The 17711-nt window shown below is 41.0% G+C and overlaps 1 protein-coding gene across 5 annotated transcripts in view; it reads left to right on the top strand.

Moving 5' to 3' along the window:
• Nucleotides 1-17711, top strand: part of zfhx4 (zinc finger homeobox 4) — an 86609-nt gene that overhangs the window by 64539 nt on the left and 4359 nt on the right. For 3 of the 5 annotated variants that reach the window (XM_077244709.1, XM_077244708.1, XM_077244707.1), the window contains 5 exons: nucleotides 6436-6552; nucleotides 10677-10810; nucleotides 11344-11544; nucleotides 11906-12023; nucleotides 12160-17373. In XM_077244709.1, coding sequence (XP_077100824.1) covers nucleotides 6436-6552; nucleotides 10677-10810; nucleotides 11344-11544; nucleotides 11906-12023; nucleotides 12160-17373 — 5784 coding nt within the window. Of the gene's footprint in view, nucleotides 1-6435; nucleotides 6553-10676; nucleotides 10811-11343; nucleotides 11545-11905; nucleotides 12024-12159; nucleotides 17597-17711 lie in introns of those variants that run through there. The other 2 variants (XM_077244711.1, XM_077244710.1) reach the window with 2 other exon arrangements.

Here is a 17711-nt window from a genome sequence, read left to right as displayed (position 1 = left end):
AGAGACTTATGGGCCTCCGAAAGCAGGGCATCTGCTGTACTTCTGATTTTCTCTGTATCAGACAAATGAAGGCAAGAACGACAGGCGCTGGAAGGGGAAAAAAATAGGGAGAGAGAGAACAGGGAACATTGTCAGAGGCCTCTGTCTATCAGGGTAATCTTATTTATTTAAAGCATATGTCTGCTGGTACTCCTTTGTCAGGGTCTATTAGGGGGCAGTGCAGCACATATGACATTGTTTAGCAAGTAATGAAATGGACATTTTTTGCATGTTTTTATTGAGTTGGAAGGAGCGCACAGACTCATTCATTTTCCTCGCTGGATGCCATTTCCTAGCCATCGCCACAGATCGAGCTGCACAGCTGTCAGCCCCGTTTCCATTCAGAAATTTGACCATGATTTTGTCTAATTAGATGTGGCCACTGAGGTCTTCTTTTTTTTTTTTTTTTGTCCTTAAAGAATTTGTAGGATGTTAGCATGACCACTGTAACCCGTAAATTGGGTCAGTGTTTTGATCGATCATAACGTGCTTATGGAATTTGTTATTGTAGTCAGTTTTGGTACTTTCCAGTCCACGTTTTCCCCTTTCTTTTGAAGGATGATGCAGCTCTCTGTGTATATTTGACAAATCTGCATGCGCGCCAGACCATCTTTTCAGCTGTCTGTTTCTCCTTGCTTTGCGGTCGTGGTTTGGCTGAGGCTTTCTGGGTTTCCAGAGCAGACCTGCACAGGGGTTACAGATAGGTCTTATTTGTCTGATGGAGTTGAGCAAGAAAATAGATCTAGAGCTGGTTACTTCATTAGGTTCTCTCATTGATTGAACCTCCTGCTGAAGTGATGCTGCAGCCTCCTCTGATAACTGCTGGTAATAGAACAAAATGAATTCTTATCACAGAGATTGGAAAGGCCATTAACCCTGGCCCCCAGTGCTTTTCAGACGTCACAGACAGGAAGCCGTGCGGTGCGCTGAGGAAAAAAAACCCTCTATGCTCCGTCTGAGCCGAGGTCATGTTGGCGGCCGTGTGTGAAATTTCCAGCCCCTTTGGCTCCTGTGTAGATGAAACGGCTACCCAGGCAGATGTTTATAATCATGTCTTGAATAAATATTGGATGGAGTATAATAAAAAGGAGAGAGAGAAAGTAGGGAGGGGGGCGAACGAAACAAGGAGGAATCTTTTTATATTATTTTCGAAAACTAAAGTAAGCCTGGCTGCAGTGCCTCCTTTCTCCGGATGCCTCAGGTGATCTAAATGGCACGGACACAAAAAGCCTTTTTGTGTACGATGCAGGTGTTTGGGGTTTGTCTGCTGAAACCTTTGAAGATGCTAGATTTAATGCTAGTTATTTGGAACCATTAATATCCCTTATGCGGGTGAGCGTAGGAACAGAAGTCTGCAGAAATGAGAGGGAAATTTGTGTTGGTGCAGCAAAAGAAGAAGCTTTAATCTTCATCATGTTTATTCATTTTATGGAGGTGATTAATGTTTTGAAGTGCATCATACATCACAGAAGAGCTGGTAGCATAAGAAAACTTCCTTGGATGAAAGTAACTGACAGCAACAAAAGATATTTTCTGATTGCTGATGCACAAGGTGTACTGCAGTAGAAGTGTGCTTGCCTTAGAGAAAGAGCAGCTTTCTTGTGTCTCCCAGCAGCAGCAGCAGCAGCAGAGTCGTGAAAGGAAACGGGCCCGCTCTCCACGTGGATGTTTAGTATTTTAGACATGGTACATTAACAGCATCTGGTTAAGATCTAAATGCTTGTTAAATACACTGAAATTTGGAAAAAGAAGGGAGCAACAAAAAAAAGAGAGACTTGGGGAGGGGGAGGGGGTTGGGGAGGGTGTGAGATCAACAAGTCAGTAAAGCTTATTATCCTGAAAGTATTACAACTGGCCCTTAACAAAGTAGTACAGGGTTTCGAGTTTCAAAGTTTCCTTTAAAATGGAGCGGCTCAAATGAAAACCATGGGGGGAAAGAATGTGACATCATGAAAACCCTGGGCAGCTCAGAGCCAACCTGTGGTGTGCTGGGAAATTAGTGTTCCTTACACCTCAACAAGAAGAGACAATCCAGAAATCATAATTACAACCACATTGCATTTTCACAAATGCTGAGATCAGTAAAATTATAAGAAATGACAATCATGCAAATATTTATAATTCGTATTGTGATTATTGATGATGATGATTATAATAATTACAATAGTTAGTTAGTTTTTATATTAAATACAAAATATAAGAAATGACAATGATACAAAGAGCTATTATTGTTATAAATAATAGCTTAATAGTTTAAAATTAATAGTAGTTAATTGTATTATTGTTAAATTAACAATATAGAAATGACAATCATATATAAATCTAATATATAATAAATCATCTATCAAAATATAATCATAATTATTGTTGTTTAATGTGTATGTACAGTATGTGTTTGTTACTACTTATATTTTTACTGATTTCATTGTTTGCAAAAAATGCGGTCTGTTTGTAATTTGTTTTAGATGTTGTTTTTTTAACAATTATAACATTTAGGATAGCCTAGCTTCAATAAGTTCTTTGTTATTCATTTTTAAGAACCATAAATAAACCGTCAGTTTAAGGTGGAGGTGGGGGACAAATTTTTAATGAGTCATTTTGGGGGGGTATCCACGGCTGTGTATGGTAGGTGTCTCTTTTACTGGCCGGATAATGACCGCACTGAGGTGTTATAGCCTCCAAGAGGAGAGAGAGTGAGAATCCTGCTCTCCACATCTGTCATTATGCGTTCTCTATGCTGGACAGGCCTGGTGCTTTAATGAAAGTGTCTGTCACCATATTTGTAAATGTCCATGGATGCCTCCTCTTTTTTTTTTCTGTAGGTATGGTGGATGTGCAAGGGGGACGGATGTATTTTGATAAGGAAAAAACACTGGATTTCTTTAATTGTGACGCCTTTTTGACCCCAGTCTCCCTCCAGTGCGCCGATCAACCCACATCAGAGCAGGTCTCACGGGAGACTGGCGAACAGAGAACCGTCGGTGATGTGTGGTTGATGTGTTTGAGGGTTTTGCTTGAAAGGGATGGCGGGGGCAGTAAAAGTTGTCTATGGCTCTGCTGTTTGCGATTAAGTTTGATGGGCAGAGAGTCTGCCGAACCCCCCTTGCACCCCTTCGCTGCTGCTGACACGCTGCCTCTGTAAAGCATTCAGATTACTCAAACTGTTGCCAGGGTCAGGCGCAGGGCAGACACCGCTATGATGTATAGGAAAGCATGTCTGGGAGTTTCTCTCGCTCTTGAAATGCATACCAGAAAAAACTGCAGTACACCCTGCTAAAAGACGAGAGAGAGAGAGAGAGAGAGAGAGAGAGAGAGGACAGTGGAATGAAATAGAGAAAAAATGCGTTCTGATGAGACCCAGATGATGGCAACCCATCCTTTTCTTCCCTTATTCCTTCTGTTACTACCTTCATAATTTGCCCTTTTCTTTTTCGTGACTCTCCATGTTTTATTAATGCATTCCACGATCGCCTTAAAAATTTGATGCCCCCTCGAGGTAGAGACGCTCACTAGCACTTTGACACTTCATTTCCCAGCTAGGGGGACTGGGTCAGTAAATCTAGCCGACTGAAGAGAGCGCCTCACGCTTAGGACGTGGAGGAAGAGAGGGGTCGAGTGAACGGGGAGGTGCCACAGCCTGGCCCCTGTACCCTTAGGGTGTGACATTGTGCTGTGGTGTTTGTGTAAGAGCGCGTGCGTGTGTTTGTGATTGTGTGTCTCTTTTATTAACTGACCTGAAATCTGGTCATGATCACAGACATCCAGCTGGTCCTAACCCCCATCTGCCTATTGAGGCAATGCACTCTCTCTCTCTTTCTCTTTGATTAGCCCTCTGTCCTGACACTGGCTTAAGCTCAACACTACCTCTGTCCAGATCTGTCCCCCTTTGCCCCCTAATACTGCCTTCCCCCACAACACTCACCCCCAGTCCTGCTTCAACTGCCTCTGCGACAGGAAGGAAGTGAGGCACAGAGAGCAAGATACACGTTGTATGTTATGTACACTGTATGCAATGAAATTTATACATTTGAAGTGTAGCTTACCAGTACTTTTATTTTAAAATATTTTTAATAGTATTTTATTTACTATTTTTTTAAACCCAGAAAGTCTTGGTTTAATTTAAAAACTGTCAAATCATATGTCAAATACCTAAAGTATTAAGGCTGTCGATCGATTCAAATTGTTATCACCTTCATTGTTTGATAAGCTGATTAATTGCTTATACTGATTATACTTAATATATAATAAAAAAAGATAATTTAAGAAATTGCGTTATTGTGGCAGAGAAAAACATTGAATTGACTACAGTAAGAGCATTTAGAAATCGATATATTTTGTTTCATGTCATTGAAGCCTTTATCTGGCCTACACAGTTATGGCCTTATTAGCCTAACTAACACAAGTAAAAAAAACAAGCCCAAATAACTACAAACAATAGGATAAAACAACAATAGAAAAAAATGAAATAGACCTACCCTACAAAAAAAACTTTAAGTGGATACAAAACAGAACAAAACAGGTTTATTAGGCTGCTGTCACTTTAAGAGTGGATGCACTAATCTAATATACTGATACACATGCACTTTTTTTTTTAACAACCATTTACATTCACTTAAGACATAAACGACTGTTTATGAGGATACTTGCGAAGGCAGGCATTTTGACATATAAGTGTGTGTATTTGACTGTTCAAGCCCAGTAAGGCACTAAAAAGAACTCTAGGCGCCAAATTCACTACTCACGCGCTGTATGAGCAGTGGCTTTATGTGGTTTAAAAAACGGTTTAAAATTAATTGTTTTTAAACCACAAGGCTTAAAAATGCATTCAAATGATAAGCTTTCAAGATGGCACAGCACTGCAACATCAAATAAGCATACCCACGATAGAGACAATAGGCCAAAATATCTACTGGTTGACAAATATCTACCGGTATATCACCCACCCCTAATTACTATGCAGAAATGTGTATAAAATTATACTATATTATTATTATTATTATTTTATTATATATTCTATTTATTTTTTTATTTTAAAATTCTGTATATGAATGGAAACGACACCACAGCCTTTTGTTTCCTTAAGCACAAACGCTGCAATTTATGCCATTTATTTTTGTAGAAATGCAGCATGTAGATCTCAAGATACCCCCAGCTGTCTTACATACACACACACATGGCACACACACATACACACAGACAGTGTCTTTGTTGCAGGATGTATTAGAGCACACCGTCACCGCATGTGCGCCAAAATAGCAATTTTTGCAGCCGGCTACCAGCAGTGACAGGAGATATTTCATCCTGTTGTCAGAATATTATTAATAAAACATCAGGACTAGAGTGCAGCACAATTTTTCCTTTCAATCACTCCCAGCATCTGCCATGAAAATTTCATGCTGTATATAATTTCCACTTAATGTATTGCACTTAAAACGTCGGTGCCAGCACCGTGTGGGGAGTTTTAAAGGGTTAATTATATCATGTATCTGCAGTCGGGGCCCCTCTGCTTACCAAACAATGACTTGAGTGATTGTATGCAAATATATCGATGACCTTTTTGCCTCCCCGTGGTCAATTTATATGGTTATTAAGGTTTTATAAAATTGATGAGCACAGCACTTTGAACGCCATTTTCCTGCCTCATGTTGTCCTAATTTATTTCATTTCTCGCGGGCTCTTCTAAAATATGTTTATTTCTCCCCCTCGCTCTCACTTTCTGTCTCTCTCTCTCTTTCTTTCTTCCCCCGTCATGTGCCGTGTGTTGGAAGCTGCATGGGGTGGAGGGGGAAAGACAGGAGTGGTTATCTGGCATTACTCAGCCTGCTAAAAATTCATTAAAATGTGACATCAGCGCAGTGAGAGACAAATGCTCTCTGGATGAAAGAGAACAGTAGGCCTTTCAGGGATTAGAGGCGCACGGCCTCGACCTATCACCTAACAGCATAAACAGATTAATCCACTGGCAGTGCTGCAAAGATACACAGAATTATTAAACACAAGGGGGGGAGGCGGGGGTGGTTGAGCCTACGGAAAAATGTCCATGTAATCTGCCCAGTGCTAACAATCTGGAGAGGTGTGTGAAGAACATTCATATTTCAGTGTCCCAGGGTTAATGAAACCAGACGGATCCCTCGCACCAGTGTCTTGTGGTATATTTTGTGTACACACACACACACACACACACAGACACACACACACACACACACACACACACACACACACACACACACACACACACACACACACACACACACACACACACACACACACACACACACACACACACACACACACACACACACACACGGCAGTGTTTGGTGTGTTCAGAGACGATTCAAAACCAGTCACTGTAACCGCTAGTGGGTAACCAAATGCCCTTCCTGTGTTCAATTGTAGAAGAACCAGGTGAAGACAGCGAGGAATCCCCACGAGCCTCCTCATTGGCCGCTGCCGAGGACAAAGACTCGAGCAAGAGGGACGCCATAGAAGGCAAGACAACAGAGAAGGACTCCAGTAAGACCTTTAGTTTTGGTCTTTTTTTCCCCCTGGTACCCTCTCTTCAATGTCGCTTACTCACTAACATACACTACTCCTACCTTTTTTGCTCTACTGTTCTCTTCCAATGGGGCTTTTCCTGCTAATAACAGCTGCATGTGTGGGTTGCATGTGAATGCTATCAGTAGCCTCCCACTGACCCATTTTAATCATAGCCATCTGATGGCAGAGATGTGGATAAAGGCAAAGAATATTCCACAGTGACCACCAAGATTATTTTTTTAATCAAATCAGTTTGTACGCTTGTAATTTTTAAGCGCCTTTCATTAATCTTTGCTGTTCTTGCGATTCCTCTGATGACATATTAATTTTGTATAAGCATAGGATTAGACAGTGCTCAAGTTTATATAGTTTTGTAACCCTTTTTCCTTTTTTAAAAAAGAAATCAAGCAACGCACCACCTTTTAGAGCTCATTGTCCTCGAACTGTAGATCTATGTACATGTCTGACTTGTAGCACATTAGCAAAAGCAACAATCTTTACAAAACAGTGTTGTGTTGAGATCAGGAAACAGCCCCTGGAGCTAGCATCTGGCATCACTACCTAAGGCTCTGTTATATTTGATTTGCCAAATAAGAATGCATATGTGCTTTTTTATGTATGAGATGGAAATATATGGTCGAAATGAATATTACATTAGGCGTCTTTTCATGCACACCATACCTAGCTACATAATGTTGGGTTCAATGGAGCAGAGGAAATGCTGAAACAGGACAGAGCCTATTAGTTTAGCCAGTCGTTTATCTTTTATCCATATAGCCATGACAGGCTTGTCTGAGGCACTTCGTACTCAATGCATTTACATGACCTATTACATGCGGCGTCATTTAACACTGCGGTTGAGATGCAGGTCCCATTTAAACTAGCGTTCTCAAACCTTAATGGGAATATATGCTTGCAAACTTTTGCATTGCAACAATTTCTTTTCCTTTTTTAAGGCTGCAGTATTTAAATTGAAATTAGAAAATATCTGTCTCCAAATGGCTGTTGTTTTGATTTTTATAATCCATTATTTTGAGGAGCAGTCAGAATGGGGTTTAGGGGTTGCTCTGTTGAACCCATATGTTAAATGTTTTTTGGTCTAAAGGAATAAATCCCTAATGTGGGTTGGAATATAAAACACCAGGCTCCTGCATATTAAAGATTATATGTAGAGATATTCACAATATTCATCTTCATAGGCAGCAACTCTCAAAACAGCCCATTTACTTTTTCATTTTAATCTAGTGTCACTGTGGATTAATTATAATCCAAATTGCATTTCCATGCAAATGTCTTAATCTGGATCAACTCCAGATTACGTTGTGCTCTGTTTAGATGTAGCATGGAAGCATGTCAGTGTGTTGGCTTTAGGGTAAAAAGATAATTCAGCAAACACAAGCAAAGATGAAAATTAGCTGTCATTATTGCTAAGAACATTTTCTGCATACCTGCTGTAAATTAGCAGGGAAATTAAATTTTTGTTTTCAAATCAGATGCTTATGAAATTTAAAATAATGCAGCTGAATTAAATAAATGCTCATTTCCAAGCTGGAAACATGCAAATGCTAGTGGTAAATATGCAGAATTTGATCTGTCTTGCATTTTATTTAATTTATGTCTTTCTAGCTATTAGATTAAAATAAATTTAAAGTATTTGCATATTTCTTTGAAGCCTACAGCTATGATTTCTGTTGCTGACTTAAACAATTCCGAGAGTCCTGTAGGATTTGCCAAATATGACATCCATCGGTTTTTACGCCTCGTCTGAAGTGCCATGGTAAAGCTGATGGACTCGGATGCATTTATATTTTTTTACAAAAATTCGCGAGAGCGATGAGAAAGCAGGGCTGCACTGTGCAAGCTGAGAATTTAGAGTGTGGTATTCAAATGTTATCTGCTGAACTGTAGGTCACACTAATGCGTAACCTTAACCTCTTGTCCTTGTAAATCACTGAAGTTCTCGGAGCGTCCCAGGGTCCTGCTTTATTTATTACCCTGTCACCTCAGCCAGACTGGCTGGACTGAAGACCAGTAAATTGAATAGTAAATTTATGACGCCTTTATCAAGCAAGAACTGTGTAATTGGCGTTTGCAGGGGAAAGAAATTTTGAAATAAAATAGCTTGTCTTACGAACGCACAATACTATTTTGCAAAGATTTCAAAGTGAGGGTGTACTACTTCAGTTTTTGTTCATGTAAAATGGTATTCATGTTAGATGGTGCTATAAGATATGAATTTAAATTCTGAAAATTAATATGACTTAAAATTGCCCTTCACTTAGAGAGGAAGACCAGATAGATCACATTAGCGAGATATCTGTTGTTACTTCTTTTAGTTTAGTTGTTTCTCTTCTTTAAACAGAGATCTTTAAAGAGGCCATGCGTAGGTTGCATGATTTTAAAAATCCCATTGACAGTTGTAAATAAAGATGGGTGTCCTGTCTACGGCACTGGTCCCTGTAATGCAAACAGCTTGACTATCATAAATCACAGTTTGATTTATCTAATCAAGCTAGGCCCTGCTTCTCAAAGACATTTGTCATTCGGATGTGAAGGGGGGCTGTGGTGTCACAATTATTTTCTCTATTGCTTCATTGCACTGTGTGTGTGACTGTAGACAAAGAAAAAGGGCATTCACATTTAGTGTGAGGTACAGATTGCACAAAGAGCCTAGTCATTGAGTCCTGAGACAGTTCTACATACAATTATTATTAAATAATTATTAAATGCATAATGCATTATGAAAGCAGAGTGTTGATTAAGAAAATAAATCATATAGAGGAGATTAGCCCCTAGTCCCCATTTACATTCAATATGATGGCAATCAATGCAAGGGGCCTCATTGTGAAATGTGTTTGCACCCAGTTGTCCAGGAGTCACCTCCTCACCCGGGAAATAATTTAGTTGCAGATTGACTGGAAGATGGTGAAAAAATTGAAAGTTAAAATTAGAAATCCTCGTAATAAACAGAAGGGTGAGAAAAAAGGTCAGATGATGCGGTACAGCAATGAGATTGGGGAGCCTAGCAAATGAGGTTTTCTGTTTATGAAATGCATGTGACATCCCCCTGACGCAGCAGGGATATCAAGGCCAAGAGAGAGAGAAAAGATTACCTAGCTATTTGAGACTGCAGACCATACTCTTGATACTCTTGGAAATTTGTATTGCACCCTTGTGGTTTTCCCCTTCTCTTGTGTCACTTTTTTTGGCAGGTTAATATGTCATGCTCCTGATATGCAAGACCACAATAACATAAGCAGAATGCCAAGAATTAAAATGCATGAACTTAAATAAATACAGAGCAAAAAAAATACTCCCTTTTTTCCAACATCTTTTTACCATCCATTTTCGGTGACTGCTTTGCTAAGCTTTGATTCATAAGAGTAATACACACATTTAGCCTAGAGTGACCAGATTAGAGTGAAGAACATCGAGCAGGGCTTTCTTTGTTCACTGCATATGCAGCGAGAGGATAAATTGCATTGACTGAGGAGGCTGGGACACTGTCTGTATCTGAGGATACAGGGGTAATGAAAGATTTATCACTCTGCGCAGCATACTCTAAATACAACTGGGGGCTGATTTGCTGAATTGAGCTCAGCTAAAATGGAAATAACATGGCAACCCCCTCTAATACAGAGTGTGAGACATGGATATTCAGGGGGATGTTGGAAATGGTGATTTGGCTGTCTATATCCCCCAAATGAACTGCATAATGGTACCCTGACCTGCAATGCAATAACAATGAATTCGAACCTCTATTTATTTGTGAATATCTTCATTCGGTTGCTTTCGTGAATATAGATTTTTCCTGGATTCTCTAGTATTCATGCTCAAAATCAATACACAATTTGTCTGTGGTGTAATCCAATTTAAATGCTTTTTGAAGATTTTTTTTACTTATTAATAAAATAATCTTCTCACTTAATGTGAGTCGCCCAATAACCTTTTATCAGATCTACATTCCAAACAATAAGTTAATGTTACCCAAATGTGGCGTCTTATAAAAGTAAGGGTCATTGTCATCTGTCAGGAGATTTTTAGCATCAGGAGTCCAGAATAATCTTGTGACGGAAGATATCCTATCTGTTTATTCACAGGAATTAATACACTGACTAAAGAAACCCTGGGGACTGCTACAGCAGGGAAGCGATCGCTTCAGCAGGAAAAAGAAAATGACACTCCAACCAAGAGAGCTAAATCAGCTGAAGAGAAGACACTGTCTAATGAGCAGGTTAGTTACTCTGATCTGTTTGTAAAAATAGGGCTTAATAATAAGACTGAGCCATCCTTGTGTATAAATTGAATTTCTGGGTTAGATTGTATTCATTCCCTTTTAAAAAAAACTATTATATTAAAAAGGATTACCCTGTCGGAATGGTACAGGACTTGCTGAACCATTTCTGAAAGGGCTACATTAAAACAGGTAGTGAGAAGTTGCAGTTTAAATGTACTTCATGTAATGAGAGCCGGGCATAGTCTGAAATGGTTCATGTCAACATTCTTAGTAATCTTCTGATTAGAAATTCCAGACATTCATACTAGTTAATTTACTTACTTACTTGATTAGGTTTTTTTAATTAAGTTACGTGAAATGAAAACTTCAGTGAATAAGAGGAAATTAAATTTTATAGACATTTGGAGTTGTACTTATTTAGTTTGGAATTTGATTTTCTTAAGGCATCATGTTGCAGCATCACTCATATATAGTTGTTCGGAGCAGTGGTATAATGTATGGCAATGCTACGATAAACTTTGTCTTTTCAGGTGCAGCAGTGCCCATACTGTAATTACAGTAACAAAGATGCAAACCGTTTACAGCTGCACATCATGTCCCAGCATTCCATGCAGCCAGTTATCAGTTGCCCCTTGTGTCAGGATGTCCTCAGTAACAAGATTCACTTGCAGCTGCATCTCACCCACCTCCATAGCGTGGCTCCAGACTGTGTGGAGAAGTTACTTATGACGGTATGTGCAGCATTCATTTATTTCTTTAAAAAGAAAAAATACTGAAGCTGTCATCTTTACTATCTAGAATAGATCATACTCTGACAGTGTTGGCAGGGAATAACTTGAATAAGCATTTCCCAGGCATACCGTATTCTCTAAAGAATATGTTTTGAACTGGAAAATTCTCCTCTTATTAATTCACAAAACAGCAGTTTTGAAATCGATCTTTTGGAAGTCCCTGTATTTCTGTTTTCAAGCTTAACATTTTGAATAAATATTATTTATAAATTTATTATTTATGTTTTTTTGTTTATCTTATGTTGGTTTGATTGCGGTTAAGGCTGTGATAGAACATTGTTTATATATTTTCTTTCTTCAGGTTGGAGGTCCAGATGTTACAGTGCCCAATTCCTTACTGTCTGTATCATTACAAGACCAAGTCCCATCTTTGATGGATTCTTCAGCTGTTATCCCTGAGGGATCTGGAAAACCCATGGGTAAGCACATTTATGCTGTCACAGTGTCATCTGAAATGTATGAAAAGCATTACAGAGGATTCCTTATAAAAATCATAACAATAATCCAATATAATAAAAAATCTTTTAATAATATTTTTTTTCTGAATTTCTACAGGAAACAGCTCTAAGGATTTGAAAAGCAGCACAGGCCAAGACAAAAGTGAGGTTGAACTTTCCAATGAGGAACTCAAACCACCAACGGAGGCTGCTGAGGCCCCTGACTGGAAGAAAGCAAGTGGGCAAGACAGGAAGAGCCCAGACTCCATGCAGGAGCATCTTGGTGATCTTCAGAAGCGCCAGCAGCTCTCAGTCTCTGATCGCCACGTCTACAAATACCGCTGCAACCATTGCAGCCTGGCTTTCAAGACTATGCAGAAGCTTGAAATACATTCTCAGTACCACGCCATCCGTGCAGCCACCATGTGCAGTCTGTGCCAGCGCAGCTTCAGGACATTCCTTGCCCTTCGAAAGCATTTAGAGACTGGTCACCCTGAGCTGAGCGAAGCCGAAGTGCAACAACTCTGTGGGAACCTGCCCCTAAATGGTGACATAGCTGAGAGTGATATGCAGGCTCTAGAAGAGGCACAAGCCTTTGACCATGAGCTAGACAAAGATGAGGAACATGACCAAGAAGGGAAAGCCAGTCCGACTGGAAGTGACAGCAGCTCCTTGCTTGATGATATGGGCTCCGAGCCAAAGCGGACCTTGCCTTTTAGGAAAGGTCCAAATTTCACCATGGAAAAATTTCTAGACCCCTCACGTCCATACAAATGCACAGTATGCAAAGAGTCTTTCACCCAAAAGAACATTCTCCTTGTTCACTACAATTCTGTCTCACATTTGCATAAGCTAAAGAAAGTTATCCAAGAGGCCTCAAGCCCAGTTCCCCAGGAGACCAGCAACAATGTTGACAACAAACCATACAAATGCAACATCTGTAACGTTGCTTATAGCCAAAGCTCAACCCTGGAGATTCACATGAGGTCTGTACTTCATCAGACAAAAGCACGAACCGCCAAAATGGAGACTAGTACCAGTACTGGGGGTGGTAGCAGCGGAAGTACTTCATCTAAAAGCCCTGTTCCACTTAATCAGGGAAACACTGATTCTGCAAGTGCACCAGTATCCTCTAACAAAGAAAACGCTGTAGATACCAAAGAAGTTACCATAAAACAAACTACTGATCACATCTCTGTGCAGCCCACCTACCCACTAACCCAGTCCCCAGCACAGCTTCAGATGCAACTGCAGCATGAGCTCCAGCAGCAAGCTGCATTCTTTCAGCCACAGTTTCTGAACCCAGCTTTCTTCCCGCATTTCCCAATGACATCAGAAGCTCTACTGCAATTCCAGCAGCCCCAGTTCCTTTTCCCATTCTACATCCCTGGTGCTGAATTTAACATCAGCCCTGAGCTTGCATTGCATTCAGCTGCGTTTGGGATGCCTGGTATGACGGGATCATTCCTAGAAGATCTGAAGCAGCAGATGCAGCAACAACATCAGGTGGGCCAACAACAACAGCTTCAGCTCTCTCAGCAGCAAGCTCAACAGCAGGCCTCTCAGTGTCAAATGCAGCAGCAGAAAACACAGCAGCAGAGTCACAAACCTAAAACTGAGTCCAACCACTTCAATCTGTCTGAGATTCAAATGTCCAGAGATGCTGAAGAGCACCTAGAAAAGCAGGAGAGCAAAGCAAAGCATGATATAGGTAATGATATTGACAGTGCAAAAGATACAAAAGATTCCAGAAAGCCTAAATTTTCGGAACCTCATATTCCTCCGCCACGCATCATCTCAGGAGCTAGAGGTAATGCTGCTAAAGCATTACTAGAGAACTTTGGCTTTGAATTGGTTATTCAGTACAATGAGAATAGACAGAAAAGCCAGAAAAAGAACAGAGATGAAGAGTTGACTGACAAACTGGAGTGTGGGCTTTGTGGAAAGTTCTTTTCCAACATGCTTATTCTCAAAAGCCATCAGGAACATGTGCATGGACAGTTCTTTCCATATGTGGAGCTGGAGAAGTTTGCACAGCAGTACAGGGAGGCATATGACAAGCTGTACCCCATAAACCCAGGATCTCCAGAAACACCCCCGCCACCACCCCCTCCACCACCTCCACCACCTCCTGCCCCAGTGACAGCTGTCCCTGCCACTACATCTGTAGGAAAATCGCAGACACCATCTCCATCACCTCTACAAACTTCCCAGCAAGCACCACCTCCTCCACCACCACCTCCACCTCCACCACAAACTGCATCTCCTCAAGTGCAGCTCCCTGTTTCTCTTGACTTGCCAATGTTCCCACCACTGATGATGCAATCAGTGCAGCACCCTGGGCTACCCCCACAGCTCGCACTGCAGCTTCCAACAATGGACTCTTTATCTACTGACCTCACACAGTTATGTCAACAACAACTGGGACTGGATCCAAACTTCCTGCGGCAGTCTCAGTTCAAGCGTCCTCGCACCAGAATCACAGATGATCAGCTAAAAATCCTCCGTGCTCATTTTGACATCAATAATTCTCCCAACGAAGAACAGATTCAAGAAATGGCAGACAAATCTGGCCTTCCACAGAAAGTCATTAAGCACTGGTTCCGCAATACACTCTTCAAAGAACGTCAAAGAAGCAAAGATTCCCCTTACAATTTTAACATTCCACCCATGACCACACTTGAAGACATCAGACTTGAATCCCAAGTGAACATGCTAGAGTACTACAGAACTGATGCTACGGCAAACAAAAGGTCATCAAGAACACGTTTCACAGATTATCAACTGCGAGTACTCCAAGATTTCTTTGATACCAATGCTTACCCCAAGGATGACGAAATTGAGCAGCTCTCCACTGTGCTCAACCTGCCAACACGAGTTATTGTGGTGTGGTTCCAAAATGCTCGTCAGAAGGCCCGCAAGAGTTATGAGAACCAAGCAGATACAAAAGACAGTGAAAAGAAAGAATTAACAAATGAACGATACATCAGGACCAACAACATGCAGTACCAATGCAAGAAATGCAGCATCATATTCCCCCGAATTTTCGACCTCATTACTCACCAGAAGAAGCAATGCTACAAAGATGAGGACGATGATGTTGGAGATGAAAACCACTTAGAAGAATTCGCAGAGTTTAATGAGCAAAGTTCAGCAAAGCCAGCAGAGATGGCAAAACCCTCTCTTGTAACAGCAAGTAGCTCTGGTTCCAGCTCTCCCTTAATGCCTTCACCTCGACCTGATGTAGGGAAAACATCACCCAAACCTGAGCTCCCCGTTGAAAAAACAAAATCGGTAGAGATTCCGCCTTTACAAGCACCCAAGAATCTAAGTGAGTTAAAAACTTCTAAGGCTTCAACCCCACAGCCTCCACAACAAAAAGTATCTCAACCACAAATGTCAAGACCCCATTCCCAGCCCCAGTCTACAGCTGTCCCATCAAGTCCTCTTTCAATTGCACTGTCTTCTCTTAACAATAGCCTACCGCAACACATGTTACAGTACCACTGCGATCAGTGCAAAATCGCTTTCCCAACAGTAGAGCTGTGGCAGGAGCACCAGCACATGCATTTTCTGGCCGCCCAAAACCAATTTCTACACTCACAGTTTTTAGAAAGGCCACTGGATATGCCCTATATGATCTTTGATCCAAATAACCCTCTTATGACTGGTCAACTTCTTTCTGGAGCCCTATCCCAGATGCCAACTCCAAGCAACTCTGGCCTTGCTGTGAACTCTAACTCTATGAAACGTAAATTAGATGAAAAAGAGGATGGATCTCATGAAAAAGATAATAGTGCAGAAGATCATCACAGAGATAAACGTCTTAGGACTACCATTACTCCAGAGCAACTTGAGATCCTTTATGATAAATACTTACTTGATTCAAATCCAACAAGAAAGATGTTAGATCACATTGCACGGGAAGTTGGTCTGAAGAAAAGAGTTGTCCAAGTATGGTTTCAGAACACCCGAGCCAGAGAAAGGAAAGGACAATTTAGAGCAGTTGGGCCCTCCCAAAGTCATAAAAAGTGTCCATTCTGCAGGGCATTGTTCAAGGCTAAGTCAGCTCTTGATAGTCACATTCGCTCAAGACACTGGCATGAGGCAAAACAGGCAGGCTTTAGTTTGCCCCCAAGTCCAATGATGCCTCAAGATGATGGCTGTCAAAGTCCCCATAAGTACACTTTTGCTGACTACCTACAAATACCCACAAAGATTGAGATGAATGAAAGTGAGCCTCCAACTGCTTCTTCCACTCCAGTTAAACCTTCCGAGATGCCACTAAAAAATGTATTGAGCTTATCATCTGTAAAAGCAGAACATAGTGATGAACTTGAGGGGTTTAACATGTGCTCTACAGAAGCCTCTTTTGATAACAAAATTGACTTTGATGAGACCTCCTCAATTAACACAGCTATGAGTGATGTTACAACTGGAGATGAGACCAATAATGAGGTTGAGAATCTTACAATAAATGGAAGTGAGAAAATTATTGAGAACAAAATTAACCTAGCACAATCCTCTGATATAAGTGAGGATAGATTCCCTTTCAGCATGGTTAGCCCATCAAGTTTCTCTGGCAGAGACAGCGACTACTTCAATTCCAGAGAAGATGACCTAGATGATAGTGCTGACAGAAGCGAGACTTCAAGTTTGGCTGATCCAAGTTCACCCAGTCCATTTGGAGGTGCTAATCCTTTCAAGTCTGCAAAAGCTGGTGGAGATAGACATGCCCACAAACGTTTTAGAACCCAAATGAGCAATCTACAGCTTAAAGTCCTAAAGGCTTGCTTCAGTGACTACCGCACACCTACTATGCAAGAGTGTGAAATGCTGGGCAATGAAATAGGACTCCCGAAACGTGTTGTGCAAGTCTGGTTCCAAAATGCCCGTGCAAAAGAAAAGAAGTTTAAAATAAACATTGGAAAGCCATTCATGATAAGCCAAGGCTCTCCAGATGGACCGAGGCCTGAGTGTATGTTATGCGGTGTGAAGTATACAGCTAGACTTTCAATTCGTGATCATATCTTCTCGAAGCAGCACATTGCAAAAGTGCAGGAAACCCTGGGCAACCAGGTTGATCGAGAAAAAGACTATCTTGCACCTACCACTGTCCGCCAGCTTATGGCTCAACAAGAACTTGACCGTTTGAAGAAGGTAACCGATGTACTCAACTTGCCAGCCCAGCAGCAACCTGCAGTGGACAGTAATGCACTTCATGGCCTTAGCCTGCCAACTGCCTACCCAGGAATATCTGGTCTCCCACCAGTGCTTCTCCCTGGTGTCAATGGGCCATCCTCCCTTCCTGGTTTTCCACCAAATACACCTGGTGAGTCAGTATGACAAAAACACAGTGCAGTATCTTAATGAACAGTTAATGCATTAAATGCACATATTGCTACTGCCCCAATTGCCTCCTTTGAAGGACTTTGACGTTCACTGATTCATAGAGACATTTAATGCATGTATTTACTGTAACAATGTGGAACACTATACTTTGAGTTTGGCTGTGACCCCTAAAGTTCAGTTGCTGTAATGCTTATCCTTATTTTTTTTTCCTTCTTTTTTATCGTATCCTTCTTTTGATACAGTGCTTGTAACAGTTTTGATCCATAACAGTATATCAGAGAGAGAGCCCCAAAATAATGTCTTGCTGAGTTAAGGAGT

Source organism: Siphateles boraxobius, unplaced genomic scaffold (genome assembly GCF_051911475.1).
Source record: "Siphateles boraxobius isolate OS27281-9 unplaced genomic scaffold, OSU_SipBor_1 26, whole genome shotgun sequence".
Taxonomy (NCBI): Eukaryota; Metazoa; Chordata; class Actinopteri; order Cypriniformes; family Leuciscidae; genus Siphateles; species Siphateles boraxobius.
The sequence above is the reverse complement of the archived record's forward strand: the minus strand, read 5'-3'. Positions and strand labels throughout refer to the sequence as shown.